Source organism: Neolamprologus brichardi, chromosome 17 (assembly GCF_056152115.1).
Source record: "Neolamprologus brichardi isolate AB-2024 chromosome 17, ASM5615211v1, whole genome shotgun sequence".
Taxonomy (NCBI): Eukaryota; Metazoa; Chordata; class Actinopteri; order Cichliformes; family Cichlidae; genus Neolamprologus; species Neolamprologus brichardi.
This window is the reverse complement of record NC_142120.1, coordinates 12558525-12578321: the sequence shown is the minus strand read 5'-3', so window position 1 is coordinate 12578321 and position 19797 is coordinate 12558525. Positions and strand designations below refer to the sequence as shown.

At 41.9% G+C, this 19797-nt stretch overlaps 2 protein-coding genes across 2 annotated transcripts; one reads left to right on the top strand and one right to left on the bottom strand.

Moving 5' to 3' along the window:
- Positions 1–271: 271 nt before the first annotated feature.
- ccdc59 (coiled-coil domain containing 59) lies at positions 272–2243 on the bottom strand. Its single transcript, XM_087830812.1, has 4 exons — positions 2007–2243; positions 1394–1772; positions 814–922; positions 272–707 (listed from the first exon to the last, which is right to left on the bottom strand). Exons 1-4 carry the CDS (start codon positions 2152–2154, stop codon positions 543–545), a joined length of 801 nt encoding a protein of 266 aa, XP_087686938.1. The 5' UTR covers positions 2155–2243; the 3' UTR covers positions 272–542.
- A 128-nt stretch (positions 2244–2371) lies between these two features.
- Positions 2372–19511, top strand: mettl25 (methyltransferase like 25). The gene is made up of 12 exons (XM_087830811.1): positions 2372–2858; positions 3425–3604; positions 3750–3856; positions 3976–4560; positions 4869–5016; positions 8139–8233; positions 10294–10323; positions 10865–10938; positions 13757–13850; positions 14805–14879; positions 15295–15366; positions 18866–19511. The coding sequence occupies exons 1-12, from the start codon at positions 2642–2644 to the stop codon at positions 18971–18973; spliced, it is 1785 nt and encodes a 594-aa protein (XP_087686937.1). The 5' UTR covers positions 2372–2641; the 3' UTR covers positions 18974–19511.
- Positions 19512–19797: the final 286 nt, after the last annotated feature.

Sequence of the window (19797 nt, the reverse complement as noted above, 5' to 3'; positions counted from 1 at the left end):
AGGCAGCCTGAGGCTTTTCAGCCTGGGTCCACCCGCTGCTCTCACACTGAGATGGGGCTGCAGAGTGAGCTTACTCTATGCAGGCTACATGTGTGCAACATTTTTATGTAGTGTGTAATTAAGACAGCAGCATAATGAAGGCTGTCAGCGGGATGAGTGTTATTGTGTTTTTGGAGGTTTACTTGGAAATAAAAGCTAAACTTGTTGACTACCAGAAAATTGGCCAAAAGAAAGTTGCATTTATGGTTTATTTCAAAATAAAAGCACACTATTGGAAATTATATATTTATTTATTTTTAAAAATAAAAGCATGTTCTGTCATCACTTCATTTCTTATGATGCCATCTTGTGGTTGGACAGTACAATGACTTTCAGTGGTCAGAGCAAAAAATACTGTGAAATCACAATATATATCTCAAAGTACTTTATGGTCAAAACAACCACAAGTTTCCACTTTAATTTTGCACAGAAAATCGCAATCTTGATTCAGCCTATGAGGTTTTAAGTAAAGTCCTCTACTGGCATTCAGTTCTGAGGAGGAGTCATTTCCCACTTCCTTGTATCTTCTGAAGTAAATATTCCATTTGGAGGTTTAGATTTGGCTGTCCTTTCTTGGTCTTTTTGTTTAGGATCTGGAATGTCTCCATCTTTTTTTGTTTGTACTTCTGGGTGGCCTCTTCTCTCTGTTGCTTGTTCTTCAAGTACTCCTAAAAACAGCAAACACACAGGCTGTTGTTTAAAAACTTTTTTCATTAAAAAAAAAGAAAGAAAGACTGTGATCTTATTTTTCTTTTACTTAGTCAAACACATTACCTCTTTCTTCTTTCTCCGCTTCTCTTGGATCCTCTCAAATTCTTCTTTTGTCTTCTGGTAAGAGTTTTTCCTCTCCATTTTTTTTCTCATGCGATTGCTCATTGGAAGACTGGTGGAAACAAGCAAACTTTTTTTTTTTAAAACCCAACATTATAAAAGCTGACTTTGTTTATGCATTCTCCACCACCCCACCCTCTCTTGTTTTAAGTGTTCTGTAAAAGTTGTGAGCCACCCCTCATTTCCTTGTAGGACACAATGCATACCATGCTGAGATATGCCAGGTTTTCAGTTAGTAGCTCTTTGGGAATCAAACTGGCATCTTTGGCATTTTCTTAGGTTCAACTAAAGAACAAATCTGTTTTCGTAACAAAGTGATTCAGTGTGGCCACAACACTGTTCCATCCTTTGTACAAGGTGTGTTTTCTATTCTTCAGTGATTCATACGTCAGTGCTGAGTGGCTGAACAAGCAAGGAAGTGACCAAAAAAGCAGTCAATGCTCCTTGAAAGCTAAATATTAAAGTAAAGAGGATTGCTTCATGATTTTGGCACAGTGCTGTATGTCTGCACAGACTTGCTCACCTTTCGCTCTGTGAAGCTGACGTTGGCTCAGCTTGGTTCCCGGACGCTGACTCTTTCACCTCAGATCCCCCACTAACTTCTTCTTCACCAGCTGCCTCGGTCTGCTGTGCCTCATCATCATCATCATCCTCTTCCTCTCCATCACCTTCCCCCATCTCTTTCGCCTGCCCTTTCATCCTCAGCTTACTCCTGTTCACTCTGTTTGTCCAGGCTTCTTTCTTCAGTTTCTCTGCCTCAGCCTCGTACAGATGCCTGAGGTGTTCTGGATACTCTTCTTTGTACAGGTTTTTGGACCCTGGGTTCTTCTTCTTTTCCTTTCGCAGCAGTTTGTTGTATTCATGTTTGACTTTCTGCTTCCTGTTGAAAGCAAATCCTTGACCTGAAGAGTTAAGACAGAGATTTTAAATACAGGCAAATCAAACCATTAAAAAAAATCCGATTCAGTGTCATTACTTATCTAGACTATGCTCATGCTCTTGTGTTGACAGTCGTTTGAATTAACCCAACACGGATTAAGTTCTGAAACCTAATATGAATTGATTTCTCACGGTTCCTATGTTATTTAAAGATAGAGGCTGTGTAGTATTTACGTGTACGTTCAGCCTTATTGTACCTTCTTTTACGCTGCCTTTGAATAATTTCTGATCGGAGATCCATTTTCTTTTCTTTTTGACACCCTTCGCGCCACTTTTTGTTTTCGCCAAGTCGCCCTCTTTCCCTGCAAACTTCTCATTCTTCGTTTTTTGATCTGTTGGTGCCATGTGTGTTCAGTCTCTTCGGGAAAACTCAAATGTTTACAACCTGCTCGTCGACTTCAGCTAGCATGCCGTTTCGTTACAGACGCTGTGTGATGACGTGAACAAGACAAGACTTGATAAATCGATTGCAGAAGGCCCTATTTCAAAATGTTCCTTGTTGAAATTCCTTGTTATAAATTCATGCTGTAGTGAACAGGTATAAAAGGAGGCTTCAGTTAATTTTTTTTTTATAGTTTTTGAACAACTTATCAATAACAACGTGAGTTTTTTTCTTATCGGACTTCCAAGTATGTTGGTTTTTGATGAAGTGTAAACGCCCTGTTACACTGTGTAAACTCGCCTTGTATGTATGTAAATCTTATATTATTGAAAAATAAAAAGCAGATCAGTAAATTCATCGAACCGTTTTTTCTACTGCCAACGTCTAGGCGTACACCAGAAGTGGGACGTTTGCGTGCTTGCCCAGCTCCTCTTCGTTTTATTAATTAACATGAAATCCTCCTCATGCAGCCTCACAGAAATTCAGCAACAGATAGATGAAGTCACTCGGTTTCTATCTATAACTCTTAATATTGCTAATGCCCACACCGTGGAGTTTTACACTCACGACGTGTGGAAACGGTTCGTGGCCGTATCACCGGAGGACGTCCTGTCAGCTGTAGGTTCCGGTAATCACCAGCAGAGGGAGCCACAGCACAGGCGAAGTGGTAAGCTAGCTCCGACCAAACAAGAGAGCGAAGGGCTTTTCTTTTCTTTTCTTTTCTTTTCTTTTCTTTTCTTTTCTTTTCTTTTCTTGTCTAATATGGAAGCTTGTTTCCTGGAAAAATGGCAGAGAGACCTAATTTCTTAAAAAAAATTGAGATAACAACCCCAAACATTGACTTATGGATGGCAAAAAATTAAAGAAATAAACTTTTCTGAGTTTTGGAAACATTCTTCCATGTTTAGGAACAAGGAGTAACCTAATACTAATGAAATATATATTTTTAAAGTGTTGATTTTACTTAGACTTGAAGTTGTTAGTTACTTTTGAAAGAAGGTAATTATTAGCCCAAATGTGTGTGGATCATGGAAAGGGACTACAGATGTTCTGGACCAAACTCTATGTTAGTATCAGCTTATTAAAGATTTGATCCCCAGTATTTATAAATTAATATAAATTATCAAGGCATAAAAGCAAAACTATTTATACATGGACAGAAACTGTGAATTTTAAAGTATATTCTGTGCAGACTTTATGTTACAGATATCCCATGTCTGTCTCCCTAAACAGAGCAGCCCAGCACCACATTTGGGTTTTGCAATGATACAAAGCGACTGGTTGACACCCAAGAACTTGTGCAGGCAGCTGAAGAGCACTCTCTTCCCGGCCTTGGACTCTGCATGAGCCGGGAGAATCTACTGCAGGACCTCAGGGACATGAGGTCCGAGTCTGGTACTCCAGAGGAGACAGGTAGGGAAGGATTGTTTCCCACTGAGAACAGGAAGCAATCCAGGATTGTCCTGTTCAAATCACAAGCATACTTTTTGAACCTATGTGGTGTAAATTTTGGGGAAACTGTGACATTTTTTTCCACTGACTTTTTTTTAAAATATAGTGGCTGCTTTTGAGCCAGATGAGTTTATGACTTCTAAGAAATCCCATGAAGTCCAGTCCATGTCTGAGGTGGTAGCCTGCCTGGCTCAGCACTGTGGGGTTAATCAGGTAGGGCAACATTTTTATAGGTACAGGCAATATCCTAAAGGTATATGAAAGAAAAATCTGTAAAAGCCACTGAACAGCTCTTAACATGTACTGTTTTTGTTTTTTAACTTGACATGCAGGTGATAGATGTAGGCTCAGGGAAGGGCTACTTGAGCTCCTTCCTCTCTCTTCAGTATGCCCTTCGGGTGTATGGCATTGACTCCTCTAGCACCAACACCCACGGTGCTCAGGAGAGGAACAGGAAGCTAAAGAAGTTCTCGAAAGCATACCAGAAACACACCAAAGCAGCAAGGACGCAAGCAGAGGCCACACATTCGCCTCAGGAGGAGTTAATAGAAAAAAAAACTGGGCTGAAGGGAGACGAAGATGTTTTCTCTGGTAATGGGCCAAGAATTCGGTCACAAGAGGAGGAGAGGGTGTTAACAAGCTCATCAGACATCAACCCCACAGTGGAAGGACGTTCAGAGCAAAACCCAGAAACAGACGAGCTCTTCCTGAGTGCTTTATCCGTGGATGTAATACAGCCTGCTTCCCCCAGAGTTCCCCCAAGTCAACTCAGTGCTGAGGAGAGAGAAAGGAGGAAGAGAGAGAACCTGGAGAGGAAAGCTCAGAGCAGGGCAGACAGCACTGGAGCCGTGTTTTCACCTCTTACATCTTACGTTACTGCAGAAACAGAGCTCCGAGACCTCATCAATGAGCTGGAGGTGAGCAAACCCAAAGCCAAAAGTAAATGTTTAATAATATATGTAAAAAAAAAAAAGCTTCATATATATTCAGCCAGCTGTAGAGCATAGTAGCATAGCTTGATTCCCATAGCAACTCCTAGAATTACAAGTGTGTCACAGCAGCTGGAGTCTGCATTACTGGAGTGAGTCTGGGGTGTGACTGCGGTGCCAAATCTGCAGCGCGTCATCACCAATAAATTTTACCATCGATCTCTACTACTCCCCCTACTTGCTTCCACCTCCTTTTCTGTTCTCTCCCATCTCTGTGTGATTTGTCCAAAACCCAGGATGCAGTCATGGTTGGCCTGCACACTTGTGGCGACTTGGCTCCCAGCACGCTGAGGATGTTTGTGGCTAAACCGGAGCTAGCCGCAGTCTGCAGTGTGGGCTGCTGCTATCACCTGCTGTCTGAGGAGTTTGACCATGGCGGACAGAGTAAATAAACACACACACACAATTAGAGGTGTAAATCGCTTCCAGGAGTCAGGAGGTGTGTTTCTATCTGTCTCTGTTTGAGTTGAAAAACTATAACTGTACACACACACACACACACACACACACACAGTCTGTGGTTTCTCATGTGCTGTTTATGTCTATTTCTCTCCCTCCTTATTTTCACTGACGCTTCTCCCATAGTCCAATCTCAGACACCTGCACTTCATCAATCTGCTCTTATCAGAAATGTAATCTTATATTCCCACAAAGAGTCACATAAACACTTAAACCGAGCCACCACAACATTAAAACCACCTGCCAGATATTGTGTTGGTCCCGCTTGTGAGCACTGACCTGTAGACACAGGTCTGTGATGTTCTGCGGTGTCTGTCACCAGGGATTTGGCAGCTGAGTCTTTGGGTCCTGTGGGCTGTGGGGTGGAGACTGCTTAGATCAAGCCTTGAATCTTCCAAGTCCCAGTCAGTGCAGTGGTGCTGGATTCAGTCCTGTAAGGTTCAGTGTGAGCCACTATCGTCAGAGAAGGATTATCCTCTGTATTTTCCCCATGTAGAGATCTTTAGGGTTTACAGAGAATGGTCAGAGCAATAGAAATTATCCAATGAGCAGCAGCTGGCTGGGCGAAAATGATTTGTCAGGGGAGAATGGCCAGGCTGTTTTGGGCTGATAGAAAATTAACTAAAATAGCCACTCGTAAAAACCAAAGTATGCAGAAGAACATCTCTAAAAATACAACAAGTCAAACCTTGAGGCACATGGGCTACAGCAGCAGAAGACCACATCACATGGCAATCTTGTCAGCTAAGAACAGGAAACTGAGGCTACAGTTTATACGGTTTTATGGAAATTAGACAATAGAAGGGCAGGAAAATATTCCCTGGTGATCCACAACATACTCGCATGGTGGGAAGGGCAGCAGCAAAACCACCTGTAGAGAATAGCGCAGGAATCAGTGATAACAGATATGACACTGATTAAACCTGACGTAGGCTAGAGAGAGGGCGCTGGGGTGGAGGAGAGTTGCGCGACAGCTTGCACCTTTGCAGCAACTGTAGGTAGACTCAGTCAGGTTGAATGGTGTGCTTTATATGACATTTGCAGATTGGATCCAAGAGTCCTCCGTGTCATGTCTGAGCTAACTATTTATTTAATTTTCCATAGCTGGGACATGCCCAGCCACACTGCAATGTTGTGGCTGATTAGTGCATATTCCTACTTTTTAGTAAACAAGTCCAATATTCCACTGAGAATTCTGAGACTCGGCCTAGTTACCCTTCTGGAGATTGAGTTAACGTCTGACGCCTACTGTTACAGTCATTAGACTGGATTTATGGATTTAAAATGGCTGTTGAAGGCTGCTGAAAATGAGAATATTTGACCCTTGTATTTAAAAACAGAATCTATTGGAAGGAATTGATTCTGCAGCCAGCGTGAAGTATTTTGTGTTTACGGTGTCGTAGTTAGCCCCGAGTTTCACACCGAAGAGGCTGTTTATCATTGTCTGCTGCTGCCCTAGCTTGACGGCAACGCAGGTGCCAGAATGCAGGCTGATATCATCCCTGTCTCATATATTCCTCCACTCCAGAGTTTATGAGGTATGAAATTGTCTACATGTGTCCTCGTGCTTTGTCTGTAGCCTCTGCACGTCTGCAGGAAAAGAGGCCTCGCTGCTGTCGATACAGCACCACGTCATCTCTTGTTAACAGTGCGACCCTCGACACTCGAGAGTGGAAAATGCTATCATGACAGCTGATTGAAAACACTCTTTTCCACACTTGTTTCTCGATCATTTAAGGAAAGGAACAAAGGCGTTCGCTCACACACGCACACAGTTTCACTCCCCTGTTGGCCTTACAGTGCAGTCTGGGCTGTAGGCCAGCTCCTGTGGTGGCCTGCTTCAGCCCAAAAAAGGATCCAAAGGCCTGAAAGCTTTGTTAGAGAAGGACGTTATACATTTATGTGATCGGCTCATTTAGAATTCAAGGATTTCCTGAAGTGCAGCATCCACATCTAGTACTGTAAACTTTCTATATACTCACAACAGCAAAAACAACTCCAAGACGAGTACAGCTTTTGAGTGTACATGTCCGGTCACACACTAGAATATCAGAAATATTTATCTGGCCACTTCTGAACGAACTCTGTGACCAACACAAGCAAAGCTACTATAAACAGCTCTGTGCACATACTGTACTGAAATCCACCCTTCAGATGTCACAAAGCCTCGTCCACTTCAGTTGCTTCTAAGGGCCTGTGTTGGCGGCCATGTGCCAGGCAGACGTGAAGCTAACCTGACTGCTAATATGCCCCCGTGTCCAGAGCAGTTTGTGAGAGCCTGACCATCCACAGCTGCACATGTTATTAGTGCTTCCTTTGACTGTACTCCCACTGGATTTGCTGTGCCTTGGCCTCAGTCTTCCAACCTTTTTAAAGGGACATGAAAAGGATGGCATGCTGTCAGCACTCGCCACCCTCCCACTGGGAATCAGGGTTTTTGAGTACTAAGAACTCCTGCGGTTAGAAAAATGGGGCTCACATTGCTATTTTTCCACATAATAATTAGAGGTTAGCCGTACTGACTATTTAGGGGGTAACATATGAATTTGCTTGCATTAAAAGAGAAGGTTGAAGTTCTTTTGGGTGATTTTCTGCTGAGAGTTAGATTAGCTTAGCACAAAATGATTAAAAATTAGGAGGCTGATGCTCTTGGGTCCTCAAAGGTATCAGCATCTATAAAGCGAAATAATTAACGCTAGGTGAAATTTGCTAAACTGTACAAAACCTCAGGATTGAATCAATGTTATTTTTAGGCTAGGCTAGGCTTGCTTTCCCGAAGGTTTATCTTTTGTGCTAAGCTAAGCTAAATTCCTGCTGGCTGTGTCTTCGGATTTAATTTAACGGTAACTAATAGGTCATTTGAATCCACTCCCCTGGGATGTTCTAAGGCAATCACTGCAAAAAACAACAAAAAAAAGTTAGGTACTTTTGCTATCTTGATGTTTGTCTTGCAACTATTTGAAATAGATGAAAACAGCATGACAAATCCCACTGGTCAACTAAACTGATTAATCAGTTGACTCATATTCCTGTGTGTCCTCTCACAGAGTGTTTGCAGAGTGTGTGTGGTTTCCCTCTGAGTCAGTACCTCCGTGACCAATCCTGCTTTTGTGGCAGAAATGCCAGGATGTCAGCATGTTTGGTAAGTTTCTCATGTGTTTTTTTTTTTTCTTTTTTCATGGCTGCATACAAAAAGCCCCCTAAACAAACAAAAAAAACTATTAGCTGACAGTAAAACTTTACACTGATGAACTCAAGAGTCTGACCGTCAGTGGATGAATCACATACTGTTCATGTTCTCATAACCCTTGGTGCCTACCGAGGTCTGATGGATACAGTCAACTATATTTGTACTGTCGCTTCCAGTGTTTATAATTTTGCTTCTGTAACCAACCACAGTGGATTTGAAATGAAGCAGTGAAGCTGTGATTGAAGTGCAGACCTGCAGCTTTATTACAAGCGGTTTAAAAAATGTTGCATGGCAAATTACACCCATTTGTTATAAAGCCTTTCCATTTTCACAGCTCAGAAGAAACTGTCCCCCCACCACCACACACACATACACACACACATTCACTTGAACAGCATGCTCGGATGCATTGAGGTCACTTGTCTGAATTGGATATTTAGGAACATTACATTTGTTCGCCTTACAAATCTCTGGGGCGGCTTGCACAGCATCATCCATCGTGGCCCTATTTTTATGCTGCAGATCTGAGCACCTTGGCCGGGAGTCCATTGATTAGCCACTTATTAATCGTCACACAGTTGCTTAAAGACAGACTCCCCAAGGATTATAGTTGGAAGCCAGAAATCTTCTTGTATCAAGGTCACGTCTCTCTCCTCTATGACCAGTCCAGATATGTGTTCGTAGAAAAAACATCATCAGTTTGCACCAGTTGCCCAGATCCTACATCCACCAACGCATCACTGCGGTTTTGACAGACACTTTGGTATTTTTTGTGTCAGTGGTTTCCCAATAGTGTGCACCATGAGGCAAGTCCGGGTGTGCCCTGATCCAGGTGTGCTTTGGTATTTTTGTACAACCATTGCATTGTTATTGCAAACATATAACTGTTCTATGTGCAAGGGTCCGTTTCAGAATCAGAAGCCAAACAACTCTTCTGAAAGAAACTTGGCCTACCTAAGAGAGCACTGGATTCATACCAAAGGCTGACAAGTTAACAGAGGCAAAGTATTGTTGAGTGGTGACAACTCTGCAATAGATTACAAATGGCACGGGCTGTCAAAGAGTGTTATTCTGAAAAGAAAACGGGAGAACTCTTTGGGTGACAAAGATTGTTTTGCATAGATACTCCGTAGTTGTGTCTTGCTCGCAAAGAGTTTGAAAACTAATACTTTGGACCATCAGCCCTTTCATTCTGGCCCAAGGTAAAAGTTTTTTTCTTCACCAAGGAAATGCCAAGAATTCTTCGATCATCAAGAAATTTCTTGCCTTCCTTGGGTAAATGTCTCTGTTAACCACGTTGCTGAACTTTCCCGGTGCATCCCTTCTTTCCAAAAACCTGCAAAATTGAACTGGCAACCCAAGAGTTTCCACTATCTTTCCAATAGATCTCTTTTGTTTTTCACCCTAGCGATGGCATTCTTCATGCGCGCTGACACATCTTTCCATGTCTGTAATATTGAGAGTTCCCATGAGCAGCTACCAAATTCAACTTCAATATGTGGCGTTTTACAGAAGCAAAAATGCAAAAATTGTAGCACTGTTCAAATACTTATGTACCTAATATACTAGACCAGGGGTGGGGGAACTCCAGGCTTGAAGGGCCGGTGTCCTGTAGGTTTTAGAGGTGTCCTTGATCCAAGAGAGCTGATTTATATGGCTAAATGATCTTCTCAACATGTCTCGAAGTTCTCCAGAGGCCTGGTAATGAACTAATCATTTGATTCATTGTGTTGCCCCAGGGTGACATATAAAACCTGCAGGACACCGGCCCTTGAAGCCTGGAGTTCCCCACCCCTGGACTAGACAATAGGCTCAGAAGTCTTGTAGAGTCCATCTGCTGTTCTGGCAGCACACAAAGGACCAAGACTATACTAGACAAGGGTGATCATAATGTTTTGGCTCATTAGTATAAGCAGAGCATCAGAAATGTTTTTTTTTTTTCTTTGCTCCTACAGCTCACTTTTTTTCCAGGAAAGTCTTTGTCTTAACACTTTCCCATTTGTCTCAAACAGGCACTGGAAAGAGTTGCACTTGGCCAAGGGGTAAGTAAGGCGTGCATACTAACTGTAATCAATATCATAGACAAATAGCCATCATTGCAAAAGAATGGAAGCTCTTTCTGTAAACTGTCATTACACTCATCAAAACAAATACATCAAATGATTTCAAATCACAAGTACGGGCTTTCACAATCACCCAGCACCGTATTATCTTCATTGCTAAACTCCGGCATGCATTCAAACAATCAGCCCATTAATTCTGCTATTGTTTTAAGTCTGTGATTGACTACAGTGTATTTATTTGAAATGCAGAGCTTGGAGGCTCCAGGCCAAAGCTGATACATGACACCCGCTGCCATTAATATGGAATGTTTATAAATATTAATGCAATCATGGAAAGATTGATTACTGACTGGAACAGAACTCAGGCTTGATTGCTTGCTAGTGTTGCTCTAAGTTTGCAAATTGTCAGAAATATTCGTCGGCCATTTGTACACATGTTTGGTGAAGGAAAAAAATAAGTTTTTCACTGTAAAAGCTGAGTTATGTTAATTCAAATAAACAGCTTTGTCCTTCCCTGCAGATTCAGATGGAATCTCTGTTCTACCGAGCAGTCCTTCATGTTATTCTGAGGGACCACTACAGCTCCTATAAAAGGTAATCTAGAGGAATTCACATCTGGACCAGCAGATTTCTAGTGGAGTATGAGAAATGAGGGCAAATGCATGTAATTTTTTAGGACCTTTTTTTCCTTCCCCCCGTCAGTGTGTACAGTATCAACTATGTTTGGTTAGAATGAGTGAGAACAGAACAGGTGTCAAGCTTTGATAGCAGTCCAAAGGTTTTGTTTTATTTGTTGTGAACCAGAAGTGAAAGGTTTCTCTCTCTGGCTTGTTTAGGTTACAAATGACCCAAGACTTGCCAGCAAAAGCCATATGTACTCAATTCCTGGCCAGATTTGGGTGTATTGTTGTATCAGGCCTAATGAATAATAGACTTGAGGGTTCAAATGAGCTTGAAGTTTACATATAGATCAGTTAGTGGACAGAAATTGAACTGACAGGAAACTAAGTCTTTTTTTTCCAAGCAGGTAACCTATGGCAATTCTAGCGGCTAGAGCACAGCTACAAATGTTTTGTTCTGAAAATGTTCAAAGATCATTACCTTTCAGTGTTATAGTGATGTTTTCAGCACAGGAAACATTATAAAAAAAATGATTAAACCAGTTTCCTGATCTTGCAGGTATTATTTGCCAAAAAATAGGAACATTCCCTACTACATGCAGCGTGACCCCCACATAGGACAATGCTGCTTTAATCTAAATGCTAACATAAGTTATGTTATATGTTCATACCTATAACATAGCTGGAAACATTCCTCAGAGATTTTGGCCCATGTTGACACGATGGTGTCACACAGTTGCTCCTGATTTGTCGGCCACACATGTGTGATATGAATCTTCTAGTCCACCACATCTCAAGGTGCTCCAATTGTTTGAGATCTGGTGACTGTGGAGGCGATTTTAGTACAGTGAACTCAAAGCTGTGTTCAAAAAACAGTTTAAGATGATACACAGCTAGGCTTAGGTATTTAAATGATGCTTAGTTGGCAATAAGAGACTCAAAAAGTGCCAAGAACGTATCCCCCCACCACCCCCCCCCACCCCCCACCCCCCACACACACACACCATTAAACCAATGCCAGACTGAACTGCTGACACGAAGGAAGATGGATCCATGCTTTCATGTTGTATACACTTAATTCTGACCTCACTGTTCAAATATCACAGCAGCAATTCAGACTCATCAGACCAAGCAATGTTTTCCCAGTAGCTCATGTGCTTCAAAGTTTGATGTGTTGGTATGCTCGTCTGCATATCTTGGTAGTAATTAGTGGCTAGCTGGGTTATTGTTGCCCAAAAGCAGCCTGGCCATTCTGTTCTGAGGTCTGGCATCAACTACATCTTCACCCAGGGAACTGCTGCTCACTGGATATTTTTCCTTTTTCAGACCATTCTCTGTAAACCCTAGAGATGGTTGTGTGGGAAAATCCCATCTCAGAGGAGGACATCACCATGCCGTGTTCAAAGTCCCTAAAATCACCTTCCCCATTATGATGCTTGGTTTAAACTTCAACCTAAAGTCGTTGAATAATTACCTTGTTTGATTGATTAGATATTTGCGTTAAAGAGCATTTGAACTGGTGTACTTAATAAATTGTCCAAGAGCAACCATGCTTATCATCTTATTATACAGAGTTAGCATTGTAACAGTTACTGTTAGCACTACCACAACAGTAGTTGGTCAAAAATGACAATTCACAGCCCACATCCTGGGCCATCTGACCTCAGGAAATCACATGATAGGGTGGGGCCAGGTTTCACAATGAGTTCACCCAAAACCCTGGCTGATTGGGACCCACACCGCTTTCACACCTTGGCTCGTGTGATTAGGTAGAGGATCATCAGGGGGTCTTTTGTCCCTCTTTGGGGGGAAACTCCCACTGAGTTTAAATCTGGGACTCTCCACTATTTGACCCTTAGAACTGAAGAAGCTTCTCAGATGAGAGGTGAAATGTCTTCAAGCAACTCAAAGAAGTCCAGACGCTTTTCTTTCCAAGCTTCTTAGCCAGTAAAATCATTAAAATTTGTACTCTGAGAATCATTTCTATAAAACTTCAGCTGCTTTTAGTTATTTCTCTTTTGACCAAAGTGGTGGCGAGACTAACTGGTGGACATACATGCCATAACTAACTTACTTAGATCCACAAAACTACTAGGAATAAAAAGGTGAGCTGTTTCCTGCAGAGAATTTAAATAAAGGTACCAAAATATGGGCACATATATGATAGGCAGCATCATAATGCACACAGAAACATGTTTAGACTGGCAGTGGTTCTTGATTATGCATTTTAAGTTTAAAATTCATGCTAAACTCCACATCTCCTTTTTTCTTTGTGAATTTTCTAGTGTTTGTTGTGGATTTTTGGTATTTTAATGAACATTTGTACATTTTCTACATTACTAGAAATACTTTAAAAAGTAGAAATTCTCAACACCATCTGGTAGCAATTAAGGCAAAATACGCAGGCATCCTTCAGGATTCAGTTTGTCCTTAATTCACCTTGCTATCCAAAGAGTAGCAGCTGCTTTACAGCCCAGCCCATTCTCACTCCATTCCCTATACTGTAAGGCCTTTCAGCCAGTGTGGTGCACATCTTTAGTGACTGATTGTATCTGCCCGACAAAGCCAAACAATAGAAGGAAATGCTGCAGACCTCAGTTTACTCTTATCAAAATATTATCACTCCACACACCATCAAAGACAACCTGCCTGCTGACCTTTGACCTTCATCAGATCAGCATTGAATACCCATTAGTTTTCCCCAAACACCAGCTATTCCTCATCGTTTAATCCTTAGAAACATTTGCTGAGGTGTGAGTGCATCACTGAGCAGAAACATGTTTGTTCCACAGTGAAAAGCGAGTTGGGAATGTTTACTCCAAGGCAAAGTCATTTGTGGACTACGTTCGGCGAGCTCTGCGCAGACTGGAACTGGATGAATCAAAGGTCGGGAGCAGAATATTACACTCATCTTTACACCTTCCACAAACACACAAGAAAAGAAATAAACACTGTCCTTCTGCATTTTCAGCTACAGATTTAGGTTAGAGCTAGACTCAGTAAGTGGACCATTTCCAATCCATATTTTTACTCATGACCTCAAACAGAGAAGCTTTGCATAATTCACAATTCAAAATGATCCTTATTTGTTTTATACTGACCCTTGTTGTAGTCCCTGAGTTCATTCTCAGCTGTTTAAGCTCCTCTCTCTTTAAGGCCACCCACCCTTTGATCCAGCTGGTCTTCTGATTGGCTGCATGGGGCCAGTCCCAACCACCAATCAGCAGCTGGATGGGCCCAGATGTTTTGACATCTTACAGAGCCATAAGTACAAAAAAAGACTGTCTGACAGCTGACTTCTGCACCTACTGCACTGTGACCTGATGTGCAGCTCCATAGGAATCTAACTACACGTCACACCCACAGATATAAATGCTAGCAACAGCTTTAGCCACTTGTGAAGCTGACATCACTGGCTGCGTGTAGATGAGGCCTGAGCTTTTGCCTCTCAGGGATTACTTTCACATATGCTGACCTCATTATTTGAAAATTTGAGCAACAATCATTCTAACAGCATGTATGTGACAGGATCTAAGTAAAAACCTAAAAGGTTGATTTAGGTTAACAATAGAGTGTGTCGTATAGTATAGTATAGTATAGTATAGTATAGGATCTTAGTATAGGATCTTTCACGCTGTTGAGAAGTCTGTCATCTGGTTGCTCTGGGTAACAGTGGGCGATGGTGCGCTTCTGTCTGTCCCATGTTTCTCACAGCTCTTTAAAAACATGCTATTTTCTTTCACTTGTCCCACTTCACATCTCCCTCACAGCTTGCTTCCAACTTTTTTTGTCATTCTCCTCTTTTTTACCTGCATATATAACACGTCACTCTCTCTTTAGCTCTCTGACAGCGACATCCAGGATTATCACAACACATACAGAGTGCGAATGGATGAGATGCATGCTTTTAACATGGTAAGTCTTCCATACATCTTGGTTCTCTCCCTGTCGAGCATCCTAGTATTTAATTCCCACCTTAGATTCCAACAACATGTTTAAACCCTTTTTTGTGTAAAAATCTTTTTTATCCTGTAAAGAAAAAAAAAATTACAGACCACTAAGTGAGGTCATTGTATTCTACAGGGAAATAATGAGAGAGTGATTGCTCTGAATGAGAAGAAAACCAGCCACTTTTTTCCCTCTTCTCTTCTGAGGCCACTAATTGTGATGTCTGCCAGCATACCAGTTTTCTTTCATGACACAAACCAGTAAAATAGATTTTGGGGAATTGCGGAACTACTTGGAAGACACAAATTTCGCATATGTGTCAAATAGAGTAAAAAAAAAGATATACACATGTGCTTTCTCTCATGTCGGCCTCTTTCTACAGCTGAAGGTGACCCTTGCTCCCTGTATTGAAGGTCTGATTCTCCTCGATCGCCTCTGCTATCTGAAAGAACAGGTAAAACAAAACCAGAAAACCTTTGGTTTCATCAAAATGTCAAATCCTGCTTAAATTAATTCAACTCTGATGGTGCTTCAGAACATTCACGGCACAGCTTTGGAGGATTTTTCCAATTTTCTGTCTGGGCTCATCTTTATGATTTGCTTGTTCAGCTTGTTGATTGGGATATGAAATATACTTCCCAGATGATGAAAGTGAACACACAGAAATGTCAGCTGAAATCTGGAAACCTCTCTTTGTTATTGACAGTAACATAGGTGTCGGCTAAATTGAAGCCAGCCTGCAATTTATCATCTCGTGTTCCGGCAGCCAAACACAACACGCTAATCTTCGGTCTGAGTCATAACGATGAGATGTGTATGATCGGAAAGCTTTGAAATTCTGATTATGCGAGATTATATGTCAGATGAACCTCCTTAAAAGAGAAGGGGGGGACGTAATCAAGCTATGTAACATCAAGTGTACTGGTCAGCGTTTGGGAGATCTCCCTTGAGGCCAAGCAGAGGAAGAGGGGAAAATAGGAGATGATGGATGGATGTTAATGTGATCCATGCGGTTATAAGTGTGCAGAAGCACGTTCAGCCTTAAACAATCATGTAAGCACACAAAGATCAGGTGTTGAATTGATGTGTTTTCACTGAATTTGCAAGCCCTGATAGTAGAACAGCGATGCACATATTCCAGTAAGGAGAGATCATCTGGAAGAAGAGAATGAGATTTATTACAAAAAATATGAATATGCAAATTTAGACTCAAATGAGAGGCGACATCATGGAGCAGATTCCCAGATTATGGTAGGAGATTGGTTGGACCCGCAGGAGTCACATACACTGCTTGTGGAGCAGAGTAAGCAGATGGCTGCTGAGCACTTTTGGATGAGATGCCCTGGAAAACTTGGATGATGTAGAGACGGGGAGGAGGAGGGTTGCACGACGGACGGCCTGAAAGGGAGACTTTTCAGATCACTTTACAGAGCGAATTTAAAGGACTGAACAGGGGCCTGAATGGAGGCTGATTGACCCAGAGAGTGTGGGCAGATAGATTATTTTTGGATAAAAGCACAAATGGCAACATTTTCATAGAGGTGAGTTTGACAGCGTGGAAAATCGAAATCACACCGGGGCGGCGCAGCCGAGCGTGAAACGGCTGGGTTTAGAATTAGCACCTCCAAGTCTGAGGCCATGGTTCTCAGCCGGAAAAGGGTGAACTGCCCACCCTTTGTTGTGGTGGATTGTTGTCCCAAGTGCAGGAGTTTTAACTATCTCAGGGGTCTTGTGAGGGAAGAGTGTAGCAGGACATTGACAGATGAACTGGTGTGGCACCGGCAGTCAAGTTTCAAGTTTTATTGTCATGTACAGATAAACAGTGTAGCCACATTTACCCATAATGAAATTCTTTGGCTCGTGCTCCTCAGCTTTACATGAGCATATAGAAAGTCTGCAGTTATATTAAGAAGAAAATAACAGAAAATAGCAGTAATAATAATGATAAAAGAGAAAAAAGAGAGGAAAAAAGTATTAAATATTTAGAGAATTTAAGACAAGTTGGTATTTACAGTTTGTACAAAACTTGTGCATGAGCATTTAAGTGGCATTTGTTGAAGTGCCAGTGTGTAGAGTCCTGTAATTATAGTGAGTGTGTAATGGTGTGTATAGAATGTCAGCAGGTCAAAAGCCTGATGGCTTGTGGGTAGAAACTGTCTCTGTGTCTGCTAGTGCGAGTCTGAATGCTCCCGAATTGGCTGCCGGATGGCAGGAGCGTGAATGGTCTGTGGCTGGGGTCATGCAGAAGCTGGTCTGTTGTGGTGAAGACGGAGCTGAAAATAAAAGAGAAACTGTTGATTTCCTGGTTGATCCGTGCTTGATCCGTGCTCCTAGCGCTTGTGGCCATAAGCTGGTGTCAGTGACAGAAAGGATGAGATAATGGGTACAAGTGGTGGAAATCAGCTTCTTTGCAAGAGTGGAGGGTCTCTCCCTTAGTAATGGGGTGAAGTTTTAAGTCATTTAGAACAACTTGAAGCAGAACCAGTTAAGGTGGTACAGGCATCTGACCAAGATGTGTCCTGGAGGTCTCCTGTGTGTGGTGTTCTGGGCATGTCCTATTCGGAAGACCCAAGAAATCCTGCGTGGACATGGCCAGGCAGAGGGAGGTCTGGTTGTCTCTCCTTAGACTGCCATCCTACAACACAGACAGTGTCAGTGGAAAAAACTGAGAGAGAGAAAAAGAGAGAAGCACAAAGAGATATTGGCCCATATCACCAAGAAGAATGGAGACAGAACATGCAAGAAGACATCTTTCTGTATTGAACTCACATCAAAAACTTCGATCAGCACAGTGTGTTCTGCGTATTCTGTGTTTCAGTGTAGCACTGCTGTCCACATTTCTTGATCTAATCGCAGTCACATCAAAATGCGGGTGGAGATCAACGTCAAAGGATTGTACTTTTCAGCCAACAACAGCAGCAACAAAGCTCTTGCTTGTGATGGTTTAATGGATAACAGTGTTAATCAGCTGCTCAGTCCCCTATTTTGCATAGGGGCTGGTCAGAATTTGAATTTGTCCGTCACTGGTTTGTGACTAAACCTAGCACCACCCACCAGGCCTTCCTGTAAAATCCCCCAGCCACAGGTTTTTAATCCAGATAAAAACTCTAAAGAGTGTTCACGGGTAAAAGTTTATTGTAAAAATACTATTTTTAGGGGAGGAATTCCCAAATGCCTCACAGCAAGAGCGTCCAAGATCTGAATCCTCTGTCTGGCCGGGGGCTTTCTGTGTGCTGTTTGGACGTTCTCCCTTTGTTTGCATGTATTGGTGTGACTGTGAGTGGGAATGGTTGTCCTTGTTAGGCCTGCAGCAAACTGGTGACCTGTTCAGGGTCTCGCCCTAAGTGGAAGCGAATGGTTGGATGGATGACATGATCACTTGATCGTGTATGAATCAGAGTTTCAGAAAAAGTGGGTGGGAGTAAGCGACATAGTATGCTTGTTTTATTGGTGTAAATGCTCCCCATGTGTAGATATGCACTTCTGTCCATGATAGCACAGTCTTATAACTTACAACAGATATTTTTGAAGACCCCTCGGCTATGAGTTACAAACGCCTGCTTTAAGATTTTTAAATGGACTGAGTACAAACATGGTTGTGGGGTGATTGCCTGAGAAATTTCTGAACACACCCTAGTCAGCACTAGATGATGACAGAGAGAGAGAGATTTCCAGCGTGCATACAGCCTCTGGGTTGGCTACAGTTCTACAGCTAAACAGCTTAGCTGCCAAGGAAGACAAACTTGTTTTGCACATAAACATGAGCCCACCTGAGTGAACACTTGCACAGATATTTCTTCTCGGGGGATTCAATAGAGAATTCTTTTATAGAGGAAACATCCTTCAGCTGTAATAAAGCCCAAACTGGGAGCAGAATCAAGATTTTTATATCAGCTCTGTTGTGTGTTATTTTTTTATGGGTGTTTTTTTTTTTTTTTTTCCTTGTATGCCAGGAGGACGTGTCATTCTCTGCACTGGTGCAACTGTTTGACCCCCTGTTGTCTCCCAGATGCTATGCTGTCATCGGACTCAAGAATGATGGGAAAAGAACTACAAGCTGAGGAACTCGAACATATGCACATAATACAATGATTCAAGGTTCATGTTTATACATGAACGAAGCAGCAATCACGCTTTGAAAGTGATTGTATTATGTATGCATTCCCAACTGTTTGTTTTAATTGCAACATTTCGTCTAGTTTGAATCTTTTTTTAATGTTATCTCTATTTGTGGAACACATGGTGTTACTTTTAAATGGAAAAGTATCTGAAATATTTCTACTTCTCTGGTCTTGGCCTTGGGTTCTTCTCAGAGATCAAACCCGTGCTCGAAACACCTGGAAAAACTGCCTTTTCTCTTTGATAGCATACTATGTATTGTATCCTTTTAACATGTTTTTAAAGACTGTTTAGGGGGTTTGAAGCATTATGGGATTTAAAGTAACCAGGATCCCCTCAGCAGGTCTGGAAACTCAATTTCTAGAATCCCAAACCAGAGGAAGTAGAGGAAAAGACAGGGCATGTGGTGCCCTTGTTTCCAATCTTAATATTTACTTTTTTAATTTACCTCTGCCTCGGTTATTTAATAAATCATATTCTTTGTACATGTTTGAAAATTAATGTATGTGGGTTGTTTTTTTTTTTTTTTTTTTAGCATATATCTCTTCTTCCGACCTTTCTCTGTAAAACCCGTAAGATGGTCGTGTGTGCAAATTCCAGTAAATCAGCAGTTCCTGAAATATTGTGACCAGCCTGTCCAGGGCCGTGCAGAGAAGTTTAAAGGGGCGGGTGCTCAAAGTTAAAAAGGGGCACATTGAGCCAGGCTGAATAACAACAACACACATTCATCAAGAATCTAATATGGGAAGGGCAGGGCTGTGTTGAT